We start from the raw sequence: 16,645 nt of genomic DNA on the forward strand, positions 1-16,645 counted from the left end.
TGTAAACAAAAATCCTAATTTTTACATACTTACTGAATCCTTAAAACTTATATTACAGTAATAACAACTTACTGATTATTAAATGTGCTAAAGTTTTTATGAATTACTTTCATTGTATAAAACACTCTAGAATTAGTTCTTAAGTATTAATCTCTCTTATTTATCTATATGTAATACAGATTAAAATGCATATATGTATGCAAATTCTACAATGATATGTAGTTAGCTTCTTCCAAGAAAGAAGCATTATCTTTGGTCTCAGAAGGGGAAAATATATCTACTACCTGTCTATGCTTCATGAGTTGTTACAGTCTTCAAAACTTGGGCKTAAAAATTACTACAACTGCGTATTGAAACAAATATGACATTGGATGTTGAATTAATGTCTTGCTTTAGTTAGTAATTTTAATTAGTCTGTTCTGTTTTCACTGAAAACAAATTATACTTATATTTTTGTCTTATTATAGCTTGTTACTTTTTCCTAATTTAAGAGGGGGAATAATAATACATAATATACATTCTGCCAGTCTTCTTAACTAGTATTCATAATTTCTACCTTGAATAAATCAATTACACAAGTAGCAAATTTTAACAGCCTACAGCTATGATTTTAGGATGAACTCTGTTTTCTGCAGCTAACCAAGCATTAATTGATGCATGAAAAACATAAATGCTTGTCAGTAGTAATTTACTACTAAGCAACATTAATTGGATTTGCCATAATTTTTGGTAGTTAGATTTGATAACCGCAGCACCATTTTCAACTATTTTTTCAGGTGATGGAATATGAAAACAACATTTATGGATGTTAACTACTCTATGTGGAACTTATTTTAAGTTAAAGGTGAAGGATATACCCAAGTTTTTAATCATAAGTTAAGCGACCCATTTTTATCTTATTCCGTTCTCATAAGAATGGTGACATTTATTTAGAAGTCTGGATATGAGCAAAGGTCATACAAAAACACTAATGAAAAGCTTTCTGCTTAAAGTTACAAAGTAGCAGTGCTTATCACCATCAGCTATGTATGACTTAAGCACTACCATATGATAAGAAACTTTAAGCTGGATTGCTTATATCTTCCTACTAGAGAGATTTCCCTCTCCCAAATCCTCCTGTTCCCTAATTCTTCCCAAACTTGTAGTCTGCACTCCATACAACAGATGCACGATAAACTCTGTGCAAGACTTTGGCAGAACACTATCGAGAAAAAGAGCTTTCTATCAGAAATATTCCTCTTCCTTTTACTATAGTGATGCTTAAGTAGGTGAGCCTTTGATCATGACAGCTATGGTAGTATAACGTAAGAACAGAAAATAATATCTCAAGGAGAGCGTTTCCTAGCCATTTTTGGAATTTCATGTGTGCCACCTGGAAATCACTGAGGTTCTAGGAAAGAAGTTTCAGTGTGCACCTTGTATTGGGAGCAGAAAATGAAATAGCATTCTTATTCCATTAGCCAAAATAGTAGGAGAGGGAAGGGAAGGGAGAAGAAGATATCTAAAAAACTGAGAGTTATTGTAAGAGGGTAATTCTAGACTAAAAGCATGAAAATACAATTGTGGTGTTTCAAACAGGTAGAAAACAGCATACTTGATGAAATGTTTTGTTTTTTGTTTGTTTTGATGTAGAATTTATTCCAGGTTCCATCGGAAAAGAATGCAGGAGCTGACAGAAGTGGGTCTGCAGAACTTTTTTAACCTTTTCCTTATGCTAGCAATTGTTGCAGAGACAGAAGACATAGCGAGTCGAGTGTTGGATCTTTTGGATTTCCTGACTCCATCCTCTGTTACTGTCTGTCAGAGAGCTCTCATTTGGAGAGGCCAGTTTGCTTTTCTTTTGATTTATGTTGAGAAGAACATGGACATTAGTGTTCTRGCTGAGAAACTCTCAAATGCTTTCCGTGAAAAAGCAAAAGAGTTTTTGGTAACCAAAAATGACTATGCACAGAAACAAAATCTCTGGACTCTACTTTCAACATACATTGATGGTGTCCAAGAAGTGTTTGAGACCAGCTGTGATTTGAGTCTTTCTCAGGAAAAGTTGTTAAATGATGGCTTTACTATGCTGCTGCCTGCTTGTCGAGGAGCTGAGCTGAGTATGGTCCTAAATTTTCTACAGGTTGTTCTAGCCAGACTTCGGTAAGTTATTTAGTTAAGTTGTGGATATAGACTGGCATGCTGGTTTTGTGTTCATAGTTAAAATGTAGTTCATATTAATTTCTTCTTGAAACACAGCAGAAGTAAAGAGGTAGCTTGGAGGACTGTGAATGATATGTTAAATTTCAAAATTCACTAATACTTTGCTATGTATAGAATCTTAGAAATATTTCCTTACGGTTTCAGAATACTAACGGTGTCAGGACACATGTTTCAGATCTCTGATATTTTGTTATGAATCTGTGGCACTGTAGGCAAAATCATTCACTTGCCACTGTTTCAGAGAACTCTGTGAACATACTATCTTTACTTTGGCACAAGAAGATTCAAAATTCATATTTCTACTAATTACTGAAGTTACTTTTTTTCAGTGGATCTGTTCTATTTTTCAAATTCTTCATTATAAATTTTCTTATCTCTTTCACCAAGATTGTGATCAAATATAACAGTTATGGAGACTTAAATACTAGTCTAGGGTTAGAGAGGAAAGAAGGAAATCACATTTTGCCACTTTCAGCCAATTTCGCTTTGATATACTGGTTCAGTTTTCAGCAACCACAATATTCTTCATATTCAATAAGCATATTTTTGTCTACCAGTGCCTTTTGGATGTAGTCTTCCATTCTGAAGTCAGAATTGCTGGTTATTTTATTTTATTTTTTTTTATGAGTTATTAAGAGTCATCTATTTGATCTGCCGTTACTTGAGACATACAAGACTGGTATATGTGGAAAGAATTGTGTAAAAGTGTGTAATAGGAATAGTGAGGCTCATATGCAAGATCTCTATTTAACTAAGTTCTTTGTTTCTGTCTAGTAGTTTGACTGCAGCTGTCAATAGCTTGCAAATCCAAAGACAACTGTTTTTCTGGCAGTCTTTTGAAAAAAGATGAAGCGTGAAACTAAGTTTAGTTGATTTATTATTTATTATTTCAGTTCAACTGAGTGTATTTCCTGGAATAAATTGGAGACTTCAAAAATACCTTGAAATCTTTTCCATTGGTTAATATACAGCATTTGTTGTGCTGCTTTTAAAGATGAAGTAGGGAGAAATTTTAGACTGGGTGAAAAAGTTACCTATTTTGTAACTTCACATTGTTCTGAAGCTTTCTAAAACTTCAGGGTTATATAGTCCCCTTGTAACTTAGAGAGAAGAGGACAGAAATCCATTCTAGGCTTCTCACAACATCATGAACAAGATACAGTATGCTATTTATACCTTTACTTCAATAAGGAGTTGTTCTGAAATGATCTGCATTACCATATGCTCAAATACTTAACTGTATGAGAGAGATTATTGGAGTCTTTTTCTAATTGTTCTTTATTTCAATTTCTGCATCTTTATGTTTGATTCCTACTACTTGGCTACTTATCCTATCAAAGTATAAAGAAACTTAATTTCTTAAGGTTTGTAAAACCGTTGAGATCTTCAGGTAGTAGGGAATAGTGAAATATTATTGGGTCTCTTTCCCACATTGATAAGACTTGCTAAAAATAGTCCTCTGGTGCTGCATGAGTAAAACAGCACTAAAAATAGTTTCTTCATTCAGAAGATTTAGATGATTTTGTGCCAACCAGAGGTTAAAGTATTATTATCTTAACCAGACTGATTAGGCCTATTGTGTTTGCAAACTTGGAAGAGGTGAAATGGTTTGGTGTGTTTCTGTCTCCTGTTTTTAAAATCCTGATAGATAAAAGATACTAGATTTTTTTTTTTTTTTTTTTTTTTTTTTTTTTTTTTTAGACTGCACTCTAATAGACAATAGACAATTTCCTGGTAGGAAGGAAGTGAGATCACTGATTAAAGAGAGAAGCAACTCCCTCTAGGCTGTTAGGAGATAACAACTTCATGTGCCACTTTCTGCTAAACCCAGATGATGGCTCACAGGAACATTCTTTATTGCTGATTAAGTAACATTATGAAAATACTGACTTGGTTGTGTTAACTAAATGTCTCAGAATTTAAAGCTTAGGTTGTCAAATAGTTCTATCAGTTTCCTTTAACATATCTTGTTCCTTTACTACAAGCACATCTCAGGTTTCCCACTTGCTTTTWTTGAGGGTATTGTAAAAATGACAGTCTTTCATTTGCAGAGAGAGGTATAGCCAAAAGCTGCTCTTTAATTATAGCCATTCATGCTTCTGTGATTAGGGGTCTGTCAGCATTTCCATTATAAACTATTATTTTCAAGGGTTTGTAACATAGCTGTGAAAACTGCTCTGGGCTAAAACTTGGCATAGAAGATTTTGAAAGTGTGCTTGTTTTCTTCCTTTCTTTTTTCTTAAAAGGCATCACAAAAACAGACCTCCACCATTTTTACACTACTGTATTTTAAAGTAATCCTTCCCAGACCTTCCCTGTGTTTTGTTGTCTGCTAGAAAATTACTAGTAGATTTTGATTTTTGTGTCTACCTATGCTTAGAGTATTTTAAATAAGCTGTTTTATACCACTGTGTCTTTTCGTTTTGTTTTGTTTTTTGTTATCGTTATTACTATTTTGGTATCCAGATGCTTCAAATGAGCTATGACTTAGCAGGAAAAAATATTTTCTTAGCTTTTGATCTATGGAGAGTGGATAATTGGAAACAAGATGCTACTTGCTGGCACTTCCAAGTATTTGGTTTTCATAGTGAGATTCAGTATGGAAGTGTAAGATTGTATTTTAATACAGTTTCCTTTTTAAAAACATATGTAAAATATACAGTCACATAAACCTCAGTAAAATAAAAAATGTGACAACACGGACTTTCTTCTTAGGTTTACTTGGAGCCTTCAACATCTAACTGAGACATAAGGTTTTCATTACTTTCTTGTTTTTGCTTTTAAACAATACTTTAGATTCCTGATTTTTTTTTGTCCTTAAAAAAAGGTAAATGAGGACTGCTTTCTCCACGTGTGCTTTCATTTGTTGCAAATTTCTAGTGCTTTCTGTCATCCAAGTACCTCATGCCAAAAAAAAAATAGATTAAATGAAGTACAGACATTTAATGAATTTGATAAAATTTACTATTAAAATGGACACAGGCTTAGAGAAATTTCCTGAGTAAGTGGAGGATAGTAGGTTCCAGTATTTGTAATGTGTTACTCTTAAAAATAAGTGCTTGCAACCTACTAAAATATGTTTTATTATAATCAGATAGATATTGCTCTGACATGAGCTTTTTCTCATTATCACCTTCAGAGTGTTTATTTTTTTGTAGTATATTAGAACTGATTATAAAATTAAAGGATTATAAAATGCAAGTACATAGCCTGGTATAAAATCACTGCTGGTATTCTGAACATCTTTGCATGGCTTCAGTGAGACTGACTGCTGATTCTCGTAGGAGAAGAGAGGACTACCACAAACCTAATAATATAATAAACAGTAATTTTATTTATGAAGACAATTCCTGAGTATTTATGTCAGCTTCTACTGCTCTGCCAAAGTTGTAGGATATGAAAAGTTACTGGAAATTCGGTGTGTAAAATCTTCCCAAGTTTGTCTTTTTGTCTCTACATGAATACTAATCAGGTAAACATATGTCTAATTAAAACCTGCGTTAATATTTGGACCATGGATAACAGCAGAAGTGGATGTCTTTATCTGTCACTGTGTGTCTAGCCTTGAGATTGTGAGAGAAATCATGATAGGAATGGATTATCCAGTATTATCTTTGCTATGGAAATGTATAGTGTTTTTTTTTTTTCATTATATTTCTATCAGAAATGCTATGGGGAGCATTCTGAGATCAACAGGAGTTTCTCTTCCCTTCCCTGGTATTGCATTAGTCAGCAAACGGAGGTGAATGGAAGGGTCCTCCCCACTTTCTCCTTTTATTCCTCTCTGCAGAGATTTTAGTGTTAGTCTTCGTAAAATGTATTTTTTTTAGGTTAAACTTCTGAAAACTGTGTTCAGAAAAGTTTGGAAGAGCGTGAGCGTTCTCTTACTCATCCCTTCCCATGACTATATTTAGAGCTACCAATATGACATCCTGGTAAGTACAGAGGGTAGCTCTGTTGCAAAAACACTGAACTTCAGCAGAACTTAGTGTCTCTGCCAGGCTTACTGAATGACCATTTAAGTCTCTAAGTGTTGCTATGAATTTTGTTCATCTGCATGGAACGTGGAAATAAGTCCTTCCATTTTTTTGTCTTGCTGTTATAGGTTGGGACCAATTATAGGTTTGGGGTGCAAACATGTCTAGCAATACATGTTGGCTTGATTTATGATTTAAAATATTTCAAGGCTTTGAAATGCAGGGATTCTATTAACAAAGCTGAAGTATGGATGAATTTAAAGCAAGTTTAGTCTCTAAATGTTTTGGAACATGGAAAGTAAGCATTGCTTTAGAATGTAGCACTGTTTTAAAAGGTTTATTGTGTCTAAATCCTTTCAAGTAATCAGTAAACTGTTTCAAGTAATCTTTGGAATACTGGAAGTGTTCTGAGCTACTTTTATTCCTTTAAAGTATGACTCTCATAATTAAAACAATTTCCTTTCTTTTCCTCTTTCTTTACCTGGGATATTGCACAGTTTTGTGTGTAAAATAATAACATACACCTTTGTGTTCTGATTTTCAAAAACAACTAACTAAAACTGAAGTGTATTTTTGACTGTGTCTTCTGCTCTGAAAATATTACTATAATGATGAATGAAATCAGATATATTGCACTGAAGCTGTGCACCTAATACTTTTTGTGGAAAGTTTCTGTGATTGTCTAGCATTGCTTCAGGTTTACTGGGGTATTTACTTCCACTTCTTACTATCAATTTTCTTGAATCTGTAAAAGGTCACATGAGAGCTGAATAATTGCTTAAAATCAATTTCATATTAGCGTTTAGGATGCAATAGAGTATCTGCCATAGCATCATTTTAAGAACAACCTGAAATGACAGAAGCAGTCAAAGAATCTGTCAAGCTTTTGATTGTTGATGCCCAAGTAATGCCAATCTTTTTAGATTTATAAAGTTAAAGAAATTCAAGTGTAGTACTCTAGCTATGAAGATATGCAGCTCTGTCCCCTGCGCTAGCGACTGGAACACTCTTCTGTCTTTCATCCATTGTATCCTTTTTATCTACCAAAAACTAATTCACATTGGCTTTTTTTGCAGCCTACCTGACAGCAATACAAGACTTACTGTTGTGAAAGAGTAAATCCACAAACAAGAGTAAAATTGTATCCAGGTGTACTAAGAACCTGCTGGTTGGGATCGTATGGTTGTTTAGAAAAATACATACTTTCTCCCTGAAGGACATAAAGTGCAGATTTGTTTTCTGGTGGTGAAAGTGTCTCACTTTTGAAACTGTTTTTCCCCAAATGAACTTTCCTCTCTCTTTTCCTTCCTTTATTCTTTGCCTGAAGTGTAAAAATGACATTTCATAAGGAATATTTTTTGTTGTGGGTGTTAAACAAAGAAATATTTTTGTCAGTAAAACCATTATATACAAGTAGCATTCTAATCTCTTAATTTTGATTGTTTCTTCGTTACCTTACAAGATATATATTTCTTCTCTCTTTAGGATATCTCTTGTCAGATTTAAGGCTTATTTAAAATGAAAAGAAAGCTGAAGCAATTTTCTTTATTCCATTTCAGTCTCCTAAGGCCTATTTCCCCCTGGTGAGCTCATAGCAACAGGGGGGTTTAAGGGAATTCAGCTTTCTGCAAATTAATGTCTCACATCATGAAAATTCAGGACTTTTTTTTTTCTATATCTTGAAAAAGTAATACAGTGAGTGTGAGTATTATTTCTTGCCAGCGGGTGGAAGATGAATGATTTTGTCACAGTTTTACTGCTTGATGAGCAGTGTCCTGAGGGTCAGGCTTAAGTCTGTGTCACTATGCTGCTCATTACTCTTGAGCTAAATAAGGGCTGATTGGATCTAAATTGCCTAGCACATGGGCCGCAGATGAGCTCAGTGAGTAGGGGATGACCTGCTATTCAGGCTGGGAGTAACCCCGGTGTGCAAATGCTGCATTAGAACACCGTGGGAGAATGAGAGGCTACCGACCGCTGCCAGCAAAAGAAATCGAAATGTAAAAACTCTTTGATGCTGCAATGTTAGAATTTGAAATGTAGGAAGTGACAGGTTGATGGTACTTATCAGCTTTGGCTGGATTAGGGAACAGTGTCATCTTGCTTATATAATGACAGAAGAATGAAGCTTGCTCCCAACTACTTCGCAGTGCAGAGCTGCGGCTGCCAGAATCAATGCTGCCTCCTACTGACAGTCTGCTTGGAGGAATGAAGAAAGTGGATGGTGAGCCCGCGCAGGACATGTTCTTATCCTGTTTTGTGTACTAAAGGGTGCTCTGTGCATGTGTGCATCTATCCCTTTGTCTGTGTTCTTTTCTCCTAGCAGAGGAGTGGAACAACAGACCTGATTGATAAAATCCTGAGTTACGTTTCAGGAAAAAGAGCAAGTCATCATAATCTTCTAGAACTGTTGGACTGCTTGTCTACTTGTACTGAACTATACATGTGTATATGCCTCTGCTTCACATGGAATATTTCCTTTGTATGCTTCTCTCCATTGCTAGACCCTCTGGAAGTAGATGATCTCTGGAGAGAAGAATTAATTTGTGTCTGCATGTTTTAAGGAAAGTTGACCTTTAAAAAGGGGAGAAAAATCTGCACAAAGGAGAATCCTTATTGCTAACTGAACAAATGAATATACTTGTCTTAATGAAGGAAAATGAAAAGCAAGCAAAGCACCCACTAGGCTTTCAACAAAACATGGCTTATAGTAGTTTATGCAGTTCTGAGAGATTCAGTAGTTCAGTAGAATGATCTTTTTGTTTTGTTTTTTTTCCCTCCCCATCACTGGCACTTTAGAAACCAAGTAATAGCTACAACAATAATAAATAGCCACTTCATTTTTTTTTTTATGAGGCAGTTACAGATTCTGGTACAGCATGAGGCTCTCTCACTACTAACTCATGGGACTACCTTACTAGCAGAAACAACTTAGCTGGCTCATGAAACCAGCTACTAGATAAAGAGAAGGGAAGAGTCTGAATGTAATCTGTGTTTTCTATGTATTTGTATACTCTGCCTGTGAATATACCATTTGATTCCTCTTCCCCAGAGATGAATCTACCCATGAAGAAATTCCTTGTGGGACATAAAACAACTTCCAGTTTATTCATTTCTAGGCATTGTAACAAAAACAAAACAAAAAGGTTTATTGTAAAACAGTGYGATCCTCTGGGAATGAGAGAGAGATTTTTAAAGAACATAATTAATGTGAGGCGTCAGTATTACTTGAAATATGTTCCTAGTTTTATCAATGTTTAATGGCTTCATATTGGATCACTTAAGTTGAAAAACTGTTTATCATGACTAGTTTTAGTAGATGTAAGTGTTGAGTTACAGAATAAATTGCACAGAAGTGAAGTTTTGTCTGTATGCAGAAAAAATTGTATGGTATTTCTAGGAGCTCAAATGCAGGGTAGAAATAACTTAAAATGATTGTAATATATTGGAAAAATGGTCATCAGCAAGAGGTAACAAAGTGAGGGTCAGATACTGAAATTAGGAAGCAGAGATATTAATACAAAATACGGAATGCTTGGCATGGCAGGAGTAGTGTCAAAGTCTCAGGAGGTAGTATGCCACTTGAGGTGATAAAAATAAAGGTAGCATTCACATTTATGGTGAATTAAACTGTGGCAGCCGACATAGCTGTTACCTCCATATGTCCATCTTGCTCTTTCTTGTTGATTTTGCTACCCACTCAGCACTGATGGCTGCAAGAAACCTAGGTATATCCCTGCGCTAACACAGTTTTCTGTCTGGCATACAGAAGAAAACCAAAATAGTTTATGAATGGCAGCTCAAGCAGATTCTCCGACATCTGAGAAAAGGAGGACGAGAGGCTGTATTTATGCTTTAGCCTCTATTTACATGACTACATATTCATATTAATTTCTAAGAATATAAATGGATATAAGAAAATAATTATTTGAAATTTGGTTGAAATCTCTCGATGAACTAACCCCCATAACAGTAACTTTATTTCATGCACACAGCTTGCATGATATTAGGAAGCAGGACTTACATGACTTTGCTTAGGAGGGAAAAAAGCAGCCTTCTCCCTCCCCTCTAAAAACACCCTTAAATATTGTTGTGTGGTGTACTGACAAAAGTGTTCTGGGTGAGATGCAGGAGCTGCTCCTTTTGTCTTGAGCTGTGGTTTTGTATGCAGGCTTCTACAAACTTCCTCTTCTTGCCATTCACTTCTGAGAAGTTAGAATGAATTTATTTTATTTAGAAAAGCCTGAAGGGAGATATGGTAGAATGATCCAATATGTAAAGGAATGTTACAGAAAAGAGAAGTCGTCTGTTGTTCTCCATCCCAGTGACTTTAAGTTGGCTTAATTGTGGCAGAAGAAGTTTTTCGTTTGGTTATTTAGAACATTATGCAATTGTCAGCACCATGGCAGACTGTGAAAAAGGGCTGTGGAATTGACTTTCAGATTTTTACTTTTTAGAGAATGCATTAGACAAACATTTGTCAGGGATGACCTTTGTAAGCTCAGCACTGCTGAGATGGACTTAGTAGATAACTGTCGAGGTGCATCCCAGCCCTTCATTTATGTTCCTGTGATTTCGAACTAAGGAGTGCTAGATACAGCTGGGTATTAAGGATAATTCCGTAAGCAATATTCTGTGCTTTTCCTTGCAGAACAAAACCTCAATGAAATCAGAAACTAAGGGGTGCAAACAAAACCATACCTGAAACCAAAAATCTGCCATAAAGTTTGACTTTGAAAATCTGCTATTAATTTTGATTTGTGGTGTCAGCACTCTTCTTTTAACTTCTGCTTTTTATTAGGGAAAAAAGAAAAACAAATATGTTTACTACTTATAAATAGTAAATTACTTAGTAGTTAGTAGTTATTACTACTAAATAGTAATAATTTTAGCAGTATCTGCAGTGAGAGCGTCAAGATAGCCTGTGCTGTGCATTCACCAAAGTGGATTCTGTTGAATCTGTATTCAGGTCTTGAAATCTATTTGGAAAATGACTTATGAAAATTTTAGGCTTTTCCTAAAGCAAGCTAACTGAGATAGAGCATGTCCGTGTGCATTGTCATGTTTGTTTGGCTTGGAGCGAGTCCAAGTGCCATTAATTGCCAGTGCCTTATGTGCATAAATGTTCCGGCTTTCTTGCCAGTCATGCTAAACCAGGGACAATGAAAATGTGCCTAATATGAAATGAGGCTGAGACAGTAGGCCACCTTATCCTGCCTAAAGCGAATGGAAAGAGCAGAGCATGCTCTGCAATGTGTACATCATGCATCATGTCATGCTCTTGTGGGGCTCCCTTCCTGACGTTGTTACTGGGAGGAGCAAGCAGAGAAGGTAAAAACAGTTGTGGTTTATTTAGTTCTCTGATAAGCTGAACTACTGTCTATTCTCTTTTTCACAACCAGAAGGCCCTGTTTATCTCTAATCGGGGTTAATTAAAGCCTTAGGGCAATGCTGAGACCCTGCCAATGGCTGGAAGGTAGGGACATAATCACGGCTGCAGCTCCTCACTGTAGGGAATGGAGAGGTAACCGTGGGCTTATCACAGGCTCTGATAATACAGCTGTGCTAATTCTTTCTGAAAATAGATGATTACACTTTTTTTGTCAAATAGTTCTGTTCGTTTATTAATTTCAGAGTGTTAGCAAACAGTGGTATGAAGTCTCTGGTTTAATATGTATGCTTGCAAATCCATGTTAAGAAAACGGAAGCCTTTTGGTTTTATATATGGTAATGCAGTGATGCACAGGCAGCCAGGGCAGCCATTATGCACTCAGCAGGGGTGTTCACCACAGCCTTGAATATGTGTGATCTTTCATTGAGGGGCAGGGGAAGGGAGGGATAGGCAAGTATGTATGTGCTTGCCAGGACAGTGAGGTTTTCTCTTGCTGCCTTTTGCATACTTGTGTTACCTACAAGAAGTCAACAATGAGAATAAAAGCAAATATTTCATTGGCATTCTTTGTTTTCTTGGACATGAAGATATTGATTAGTCATTGGTGAAAATATTCTAGTAAGTGCTCTAGATATCTGCCTAAAAGTATTTTAAATCTGCTAGAGATTTACTCCTAGGAAATTCTGCCAATTCATACCACAGCTATATATTCTAGGGTGTTCTACAGAGGCTTAATTTGGGAATAAACTGGTATATATGTGTGTCTGTGTGTACACACATATGCCTGTTAAGTGTTGCATTTAGGTGGAGCTTTGTATTAGGTGTAAAGATGACATCAGAAAGTAATGCACTGTGATCATCTTATTTCTTAAATAACAATAAACTGTAGCACAGCCAGGATTATATAAATGTCATAGGGAGAGTGAATATATTCAGACAGTTGAGGGACTTTACAATGTAATTATTAGACATTGGGGAGACCTGACCCTGATTTGGATAACAGGGTTAACTGATGCTAGACAAATCAATTTGTTTGCCATTTTATTATGGCAAGTGGGACTCTAGGCTTTGCTAGAAAATATGTATTTAGGAAAAAAAAAACGTATAAAAGTGTAAGCCTAAGACTGAAACTTAAGGTTACACTTGTATCACTTTGCTGTACTGAATTACTGTTGTCATGATTGTAACTATTCAGAAATCATTTATATTGTCTGTAAATCATCCGCATTTGATATCATAGTGAAAATTTAGTACATTTTGATTCTGAGCCTTTATTTTGTAAAGGCATCTGTTTTTGTAAGTCATCAAGACTACTGATTTTTCTAAATAGAACAGAAAAAAATTAAGATTTTTTTTCCTACAGCCAAGAATTTTTTTGTTTTATTTTCTTTCTCTGAAGAAAATCTTTGATATGTGTACAGTGTGAGCATTATGACAGAAAATACAGTTGATGCAGTGCCCCTTGAGCTTCATTGTCTTCTCCAAGATTAGAACATGAGAACATAAAACAGAATTTCATTTCATTAGAGTTCATTATGAAAGGGTTTCCACTGTACTGCTGTGATACTGAACCTCTGGAATTTCTAATGACTCAAGCCACCCTTTGGAAGATCTGAAGATTAAGTGTAGCATAGCTAGTGTCTTTTACTGAAAGTTTCTCTCTTGCTCTCCTTTTCTCTTTTTTTTTCTTCTTTGAAAAAGGGTAATTTCTGAAAACTCTTCAGCAGTCCTATCTCCATGTAAATTAATACTGTAAATTGTGCTGCTAGTGAGGGTGGAGGGAGTAGTAAGAGTGGGTGGGGGGAGAAAAGAATTAAAATCATTCCAATAAATGGTTTAATTTATGCCTCAGCAGTTAAGCATGCTCCTGGTTAACAGAAATACCCTTCAGCTACACAGGATTTGGGAGGGTTGGAGGGCACTCATTTGCACATAAATAGCCATTAACTGATAAATTCCCAGAGGTCTCCTGTTGCATGCTAGTGGTTCTGACCTACTTAGCTAGCTTAAATTTGTTTTACAGAATTATTATAATTCCATCCTTGGTACTTAAACTTTGTGATTAATGCATGCCTCACAATACAATTAAAGTATAATTACACAGTTTTACAGTTTGCTATCATGGTGTTATTATTATTACAAAGAGCTGGATTTTGCAAATATTAGAAGAATTAGGGTTCTGATACCCATCACTTTGCTGTTATTAAGTGATTAAGTTAAATGGGACCCCTTTATGTCTGAAGAATGAATTGGAGAGAGGGGAATCATTAACTAACAGATCAGATGGGCTCTAAGTGATTGAGGAAGAGATGTGTGGTAGATTTTTTTGGGGGGGGGGAGGGGGAAAGAAGGTGGGAAGTGGGTGGTTCTGTTTGTTTTTTTTTAACACATATGTAAACCATAGGTGTAAATACCTTTTGTTCATCTTTGCCAGCTGCCTATGATATGATAGCAAATCTGTGCCTTAGTGCTAAAAGTTTCCAAGTTTCTACTAAGCATCTCCTTTTTGTAATTTGTTATAAATCATTTGCCTGTGTTAAACATCTGATATTGTTAGACTTTGAAGCTTTTTATGTCTACAACACAGGGATAGTTTCTCCAATATCTTTGTTAGAAACACTAAGGGCCAGAAAAACAGTCCAATAGATCTGTGTAGCATAGTTTGAGATGTGCATGGAAATTGTATAGATCTTGTTTTGTGCTCTGAAAACCCAGAGCAGTTCTCTGAGGTAGGTGTGAGTTTGAGTAGCATGAGAATATTTATGTATATAAATATATATATTTATACTGGCTGCAAATAACATGAAGTCACAAACACTGCTATTTTTACCTTAGCGTAACCTTGTAAGGATTCCTGGCCTTCCTGATTTTATTTATTTATTTATTTGTTTATTTATTTTTCCAGCTGCACCTAGTTCTGCAGCTAATTGTTTACTCCTCAGGAAGGAGTGATGTGAGAATCATTATGTCACTTAAATGTGACCCAAGAATCACATCTGTACTGTGTAATTCTCCTTATATCCTTTTCGTGTAAATGGAATTGAACCAGAAAAATCTAAATCTTTACATTAACAAGTAATAAAATGACTGACAAATATTCCTTTATTGGACTAGGGAAATACTACATAAGTAACAAATCTAATTTACTTTATTTATCTGTGAATATGTGTTATGTTGCGCACTTCAGTGTTAGAAACAGTATCAGTTGTCACATTTTCTGAATTTTCAGTCTGTTCTTCAAAACTTTAAGGTTACCTTATAGCAATTTTTAGCTATAGTTGCATAGTAGAAACTCTAAACAGTGCACAGAATTGAATGTTGCGTCTTCAAGTCCTATTTGATCCAGTGTCTTGGATTCGTTTTTACTTAGCTTAAAATGATCTGTTGCTTTTGTGGTTTTCTGGTCTTTAAGTTGTGCTCTTCATTTCCTTAACCGTGAAAATATTTCTTCTTTTAAATTCCAGAGAACACACAGGGCAAAAGGCAAGTAGAAATGTTTTCATTGGCATGTCTTCCTTCACACCTGTAATTTTACTCTGTATATACTGTACATATATACTATGCTAGTATGGTAATATCTTTGCTTTCACTGTTGTCGTTTACTATCATTGAGGTCAGGAAACATTGGTCATTATTATTGGTCATTAAATGAAAGCACGTGAGCAGGTAGACAGTAATTATACTTGGAAGAATTTAGTATATTTCAGAGCTTTCTACTTGAATATATTTGAGTTAGTTTTCCCTAGTCTTTAAAAAGAAATACTATGTAGAAGTGATTTAAGTCATTTTCATGTGGCACAGCAAAAATGCAAAAGCACATTACCAGAAAGAAATGGTCGGCAGTAAGAGCTGTTTTGCAAAGTTGACTTGCAACAACTACCCCACTATGAGGAGAAAACGGTTATCCTGTAATAATAAGACTAATGAATTCAGAAATCCATTGATTGTACTGGCTCTGGGTAGATTATGTGCAGACTTGCTTCAAGGAGAGGAATTTATGAAATGTTTGCCGCATCCARCAAGAACTGCTGCTATAATACAGCTGCCTCCTCAGTGGTTTGCTTTGATCCTGTGGAATGAAAGGACAGGAGGATCAGCTCAGGTCTAAATGAGATTACAGCTGGTTCGGCAGCTTATCTGGTCTAATGCCAACTAGTGTGGCTTTGCACGTCCTAAGGGGTTTACAACAGAAACTGTTTATTGAGTATCATCGGTTTACTCAACACAAGCAGGCTAATCCTTCCCAGCCTCAGCATGTTGTAGGATTGTGCGTGAGCCAAACCAAAAGCTGGTGTAGCCATGGCCTCCAGAGCCCTTTGTCTCGCTTCATATTGATTTTTTACCTGTGTTAAAGACAGTAAAAAATAAAACCAATAACCAGCCCTATTGTGAGCAAAAGGTTAATCTGACCTAAAATCTTACAAAAGCATCTTTTAACCCTAGCGGGGATGGCAGCCTTTCTCTGACTTTTCACTCAAGGGGTTTTATAGTTTCAGGTTTCGGAAGAGCAAGACAGGAAAAACAGCTAAAACGTTTAACTCTGAGTGCCTTGCAAGATCTCTGAAATCTTTTAGCAGTGGCATAGCAAACTTGAAACAGTTATTTTTGAATAGCAACCACAGGGTGTCATTTAGCTGGGGTGCATAATGCAATGCCATAAGACCATGATATGCAGACTATAGGTAGAGAGTACTGGGAGCTTGTAGGTGTCCTAAAGATCATCCTGGTTTTTCACTGTAGAGTTTTTGTGTTTAAAAAAGAAGAGAAGTCAGAAAATTTCTTGATCAGTTGCTTTCTAAAAGAAATAGGAACAGAGCAAGTTCTGCTGCAAGATCTTATTCCTAAAAAAAAAAAAAAAAAAAAAAAAAAAAAATTCATACAGAATAAAATTGAATATTGGATATAATAGTATTTTACTGAATGTTTCCTATCTGAAGTGAGTCTCTCTTTCAGAAGACATTGCAGTGTTTCAGTTTATTATCAAGCGAGATGGTTTTCTCATATAGAGAAGGAATAGACTAAACAGTAGGAAAACCTGCAGAGTAATAACAATACCTTTGCAGGGAAGGAAAAA

General features: G+C 35.6%; 1 protein-coding gene across 2 annotated transcripts in view; it reads left to right on the plus strand.

The window, feature by feature from the left end:
- The window catches only part of MMS22L (MMS22 like, DNA repair protein), a 99,369-nt gene that overhangs the window by 35,649 nt on the left and 47,075 nt on the right, over positions 1-16,645 (plus strand). For both annotated transcript variants that reach the window (XM_085306949.1, XM_085306950.1), the window contains exon 14: positions 1,633-2,142. In XM_085306949.1, the coding sequence (XP_085163075.1) occupies positions 1,633-2,142 (510 nt within the window). The remainder of the gene's footprint in view (positions 1-1,632; positions 2,143-16,645) is intronic.

The sequence above is a fragment of the Rhea americana genome, unplaced genomic scaffold, assembly GCF_003343005.1.
Source record: "Rhea americana isolate MKP2758 unplaced genomic scaffold, rheAme1 scaffold_25, whole genome shotgun sequence".
Lineage (NCBI taxonomy): Eukaryota > Metazoa > Chordata > Aves > Rheiformes > Rheidae > Rhea > Rhea americana.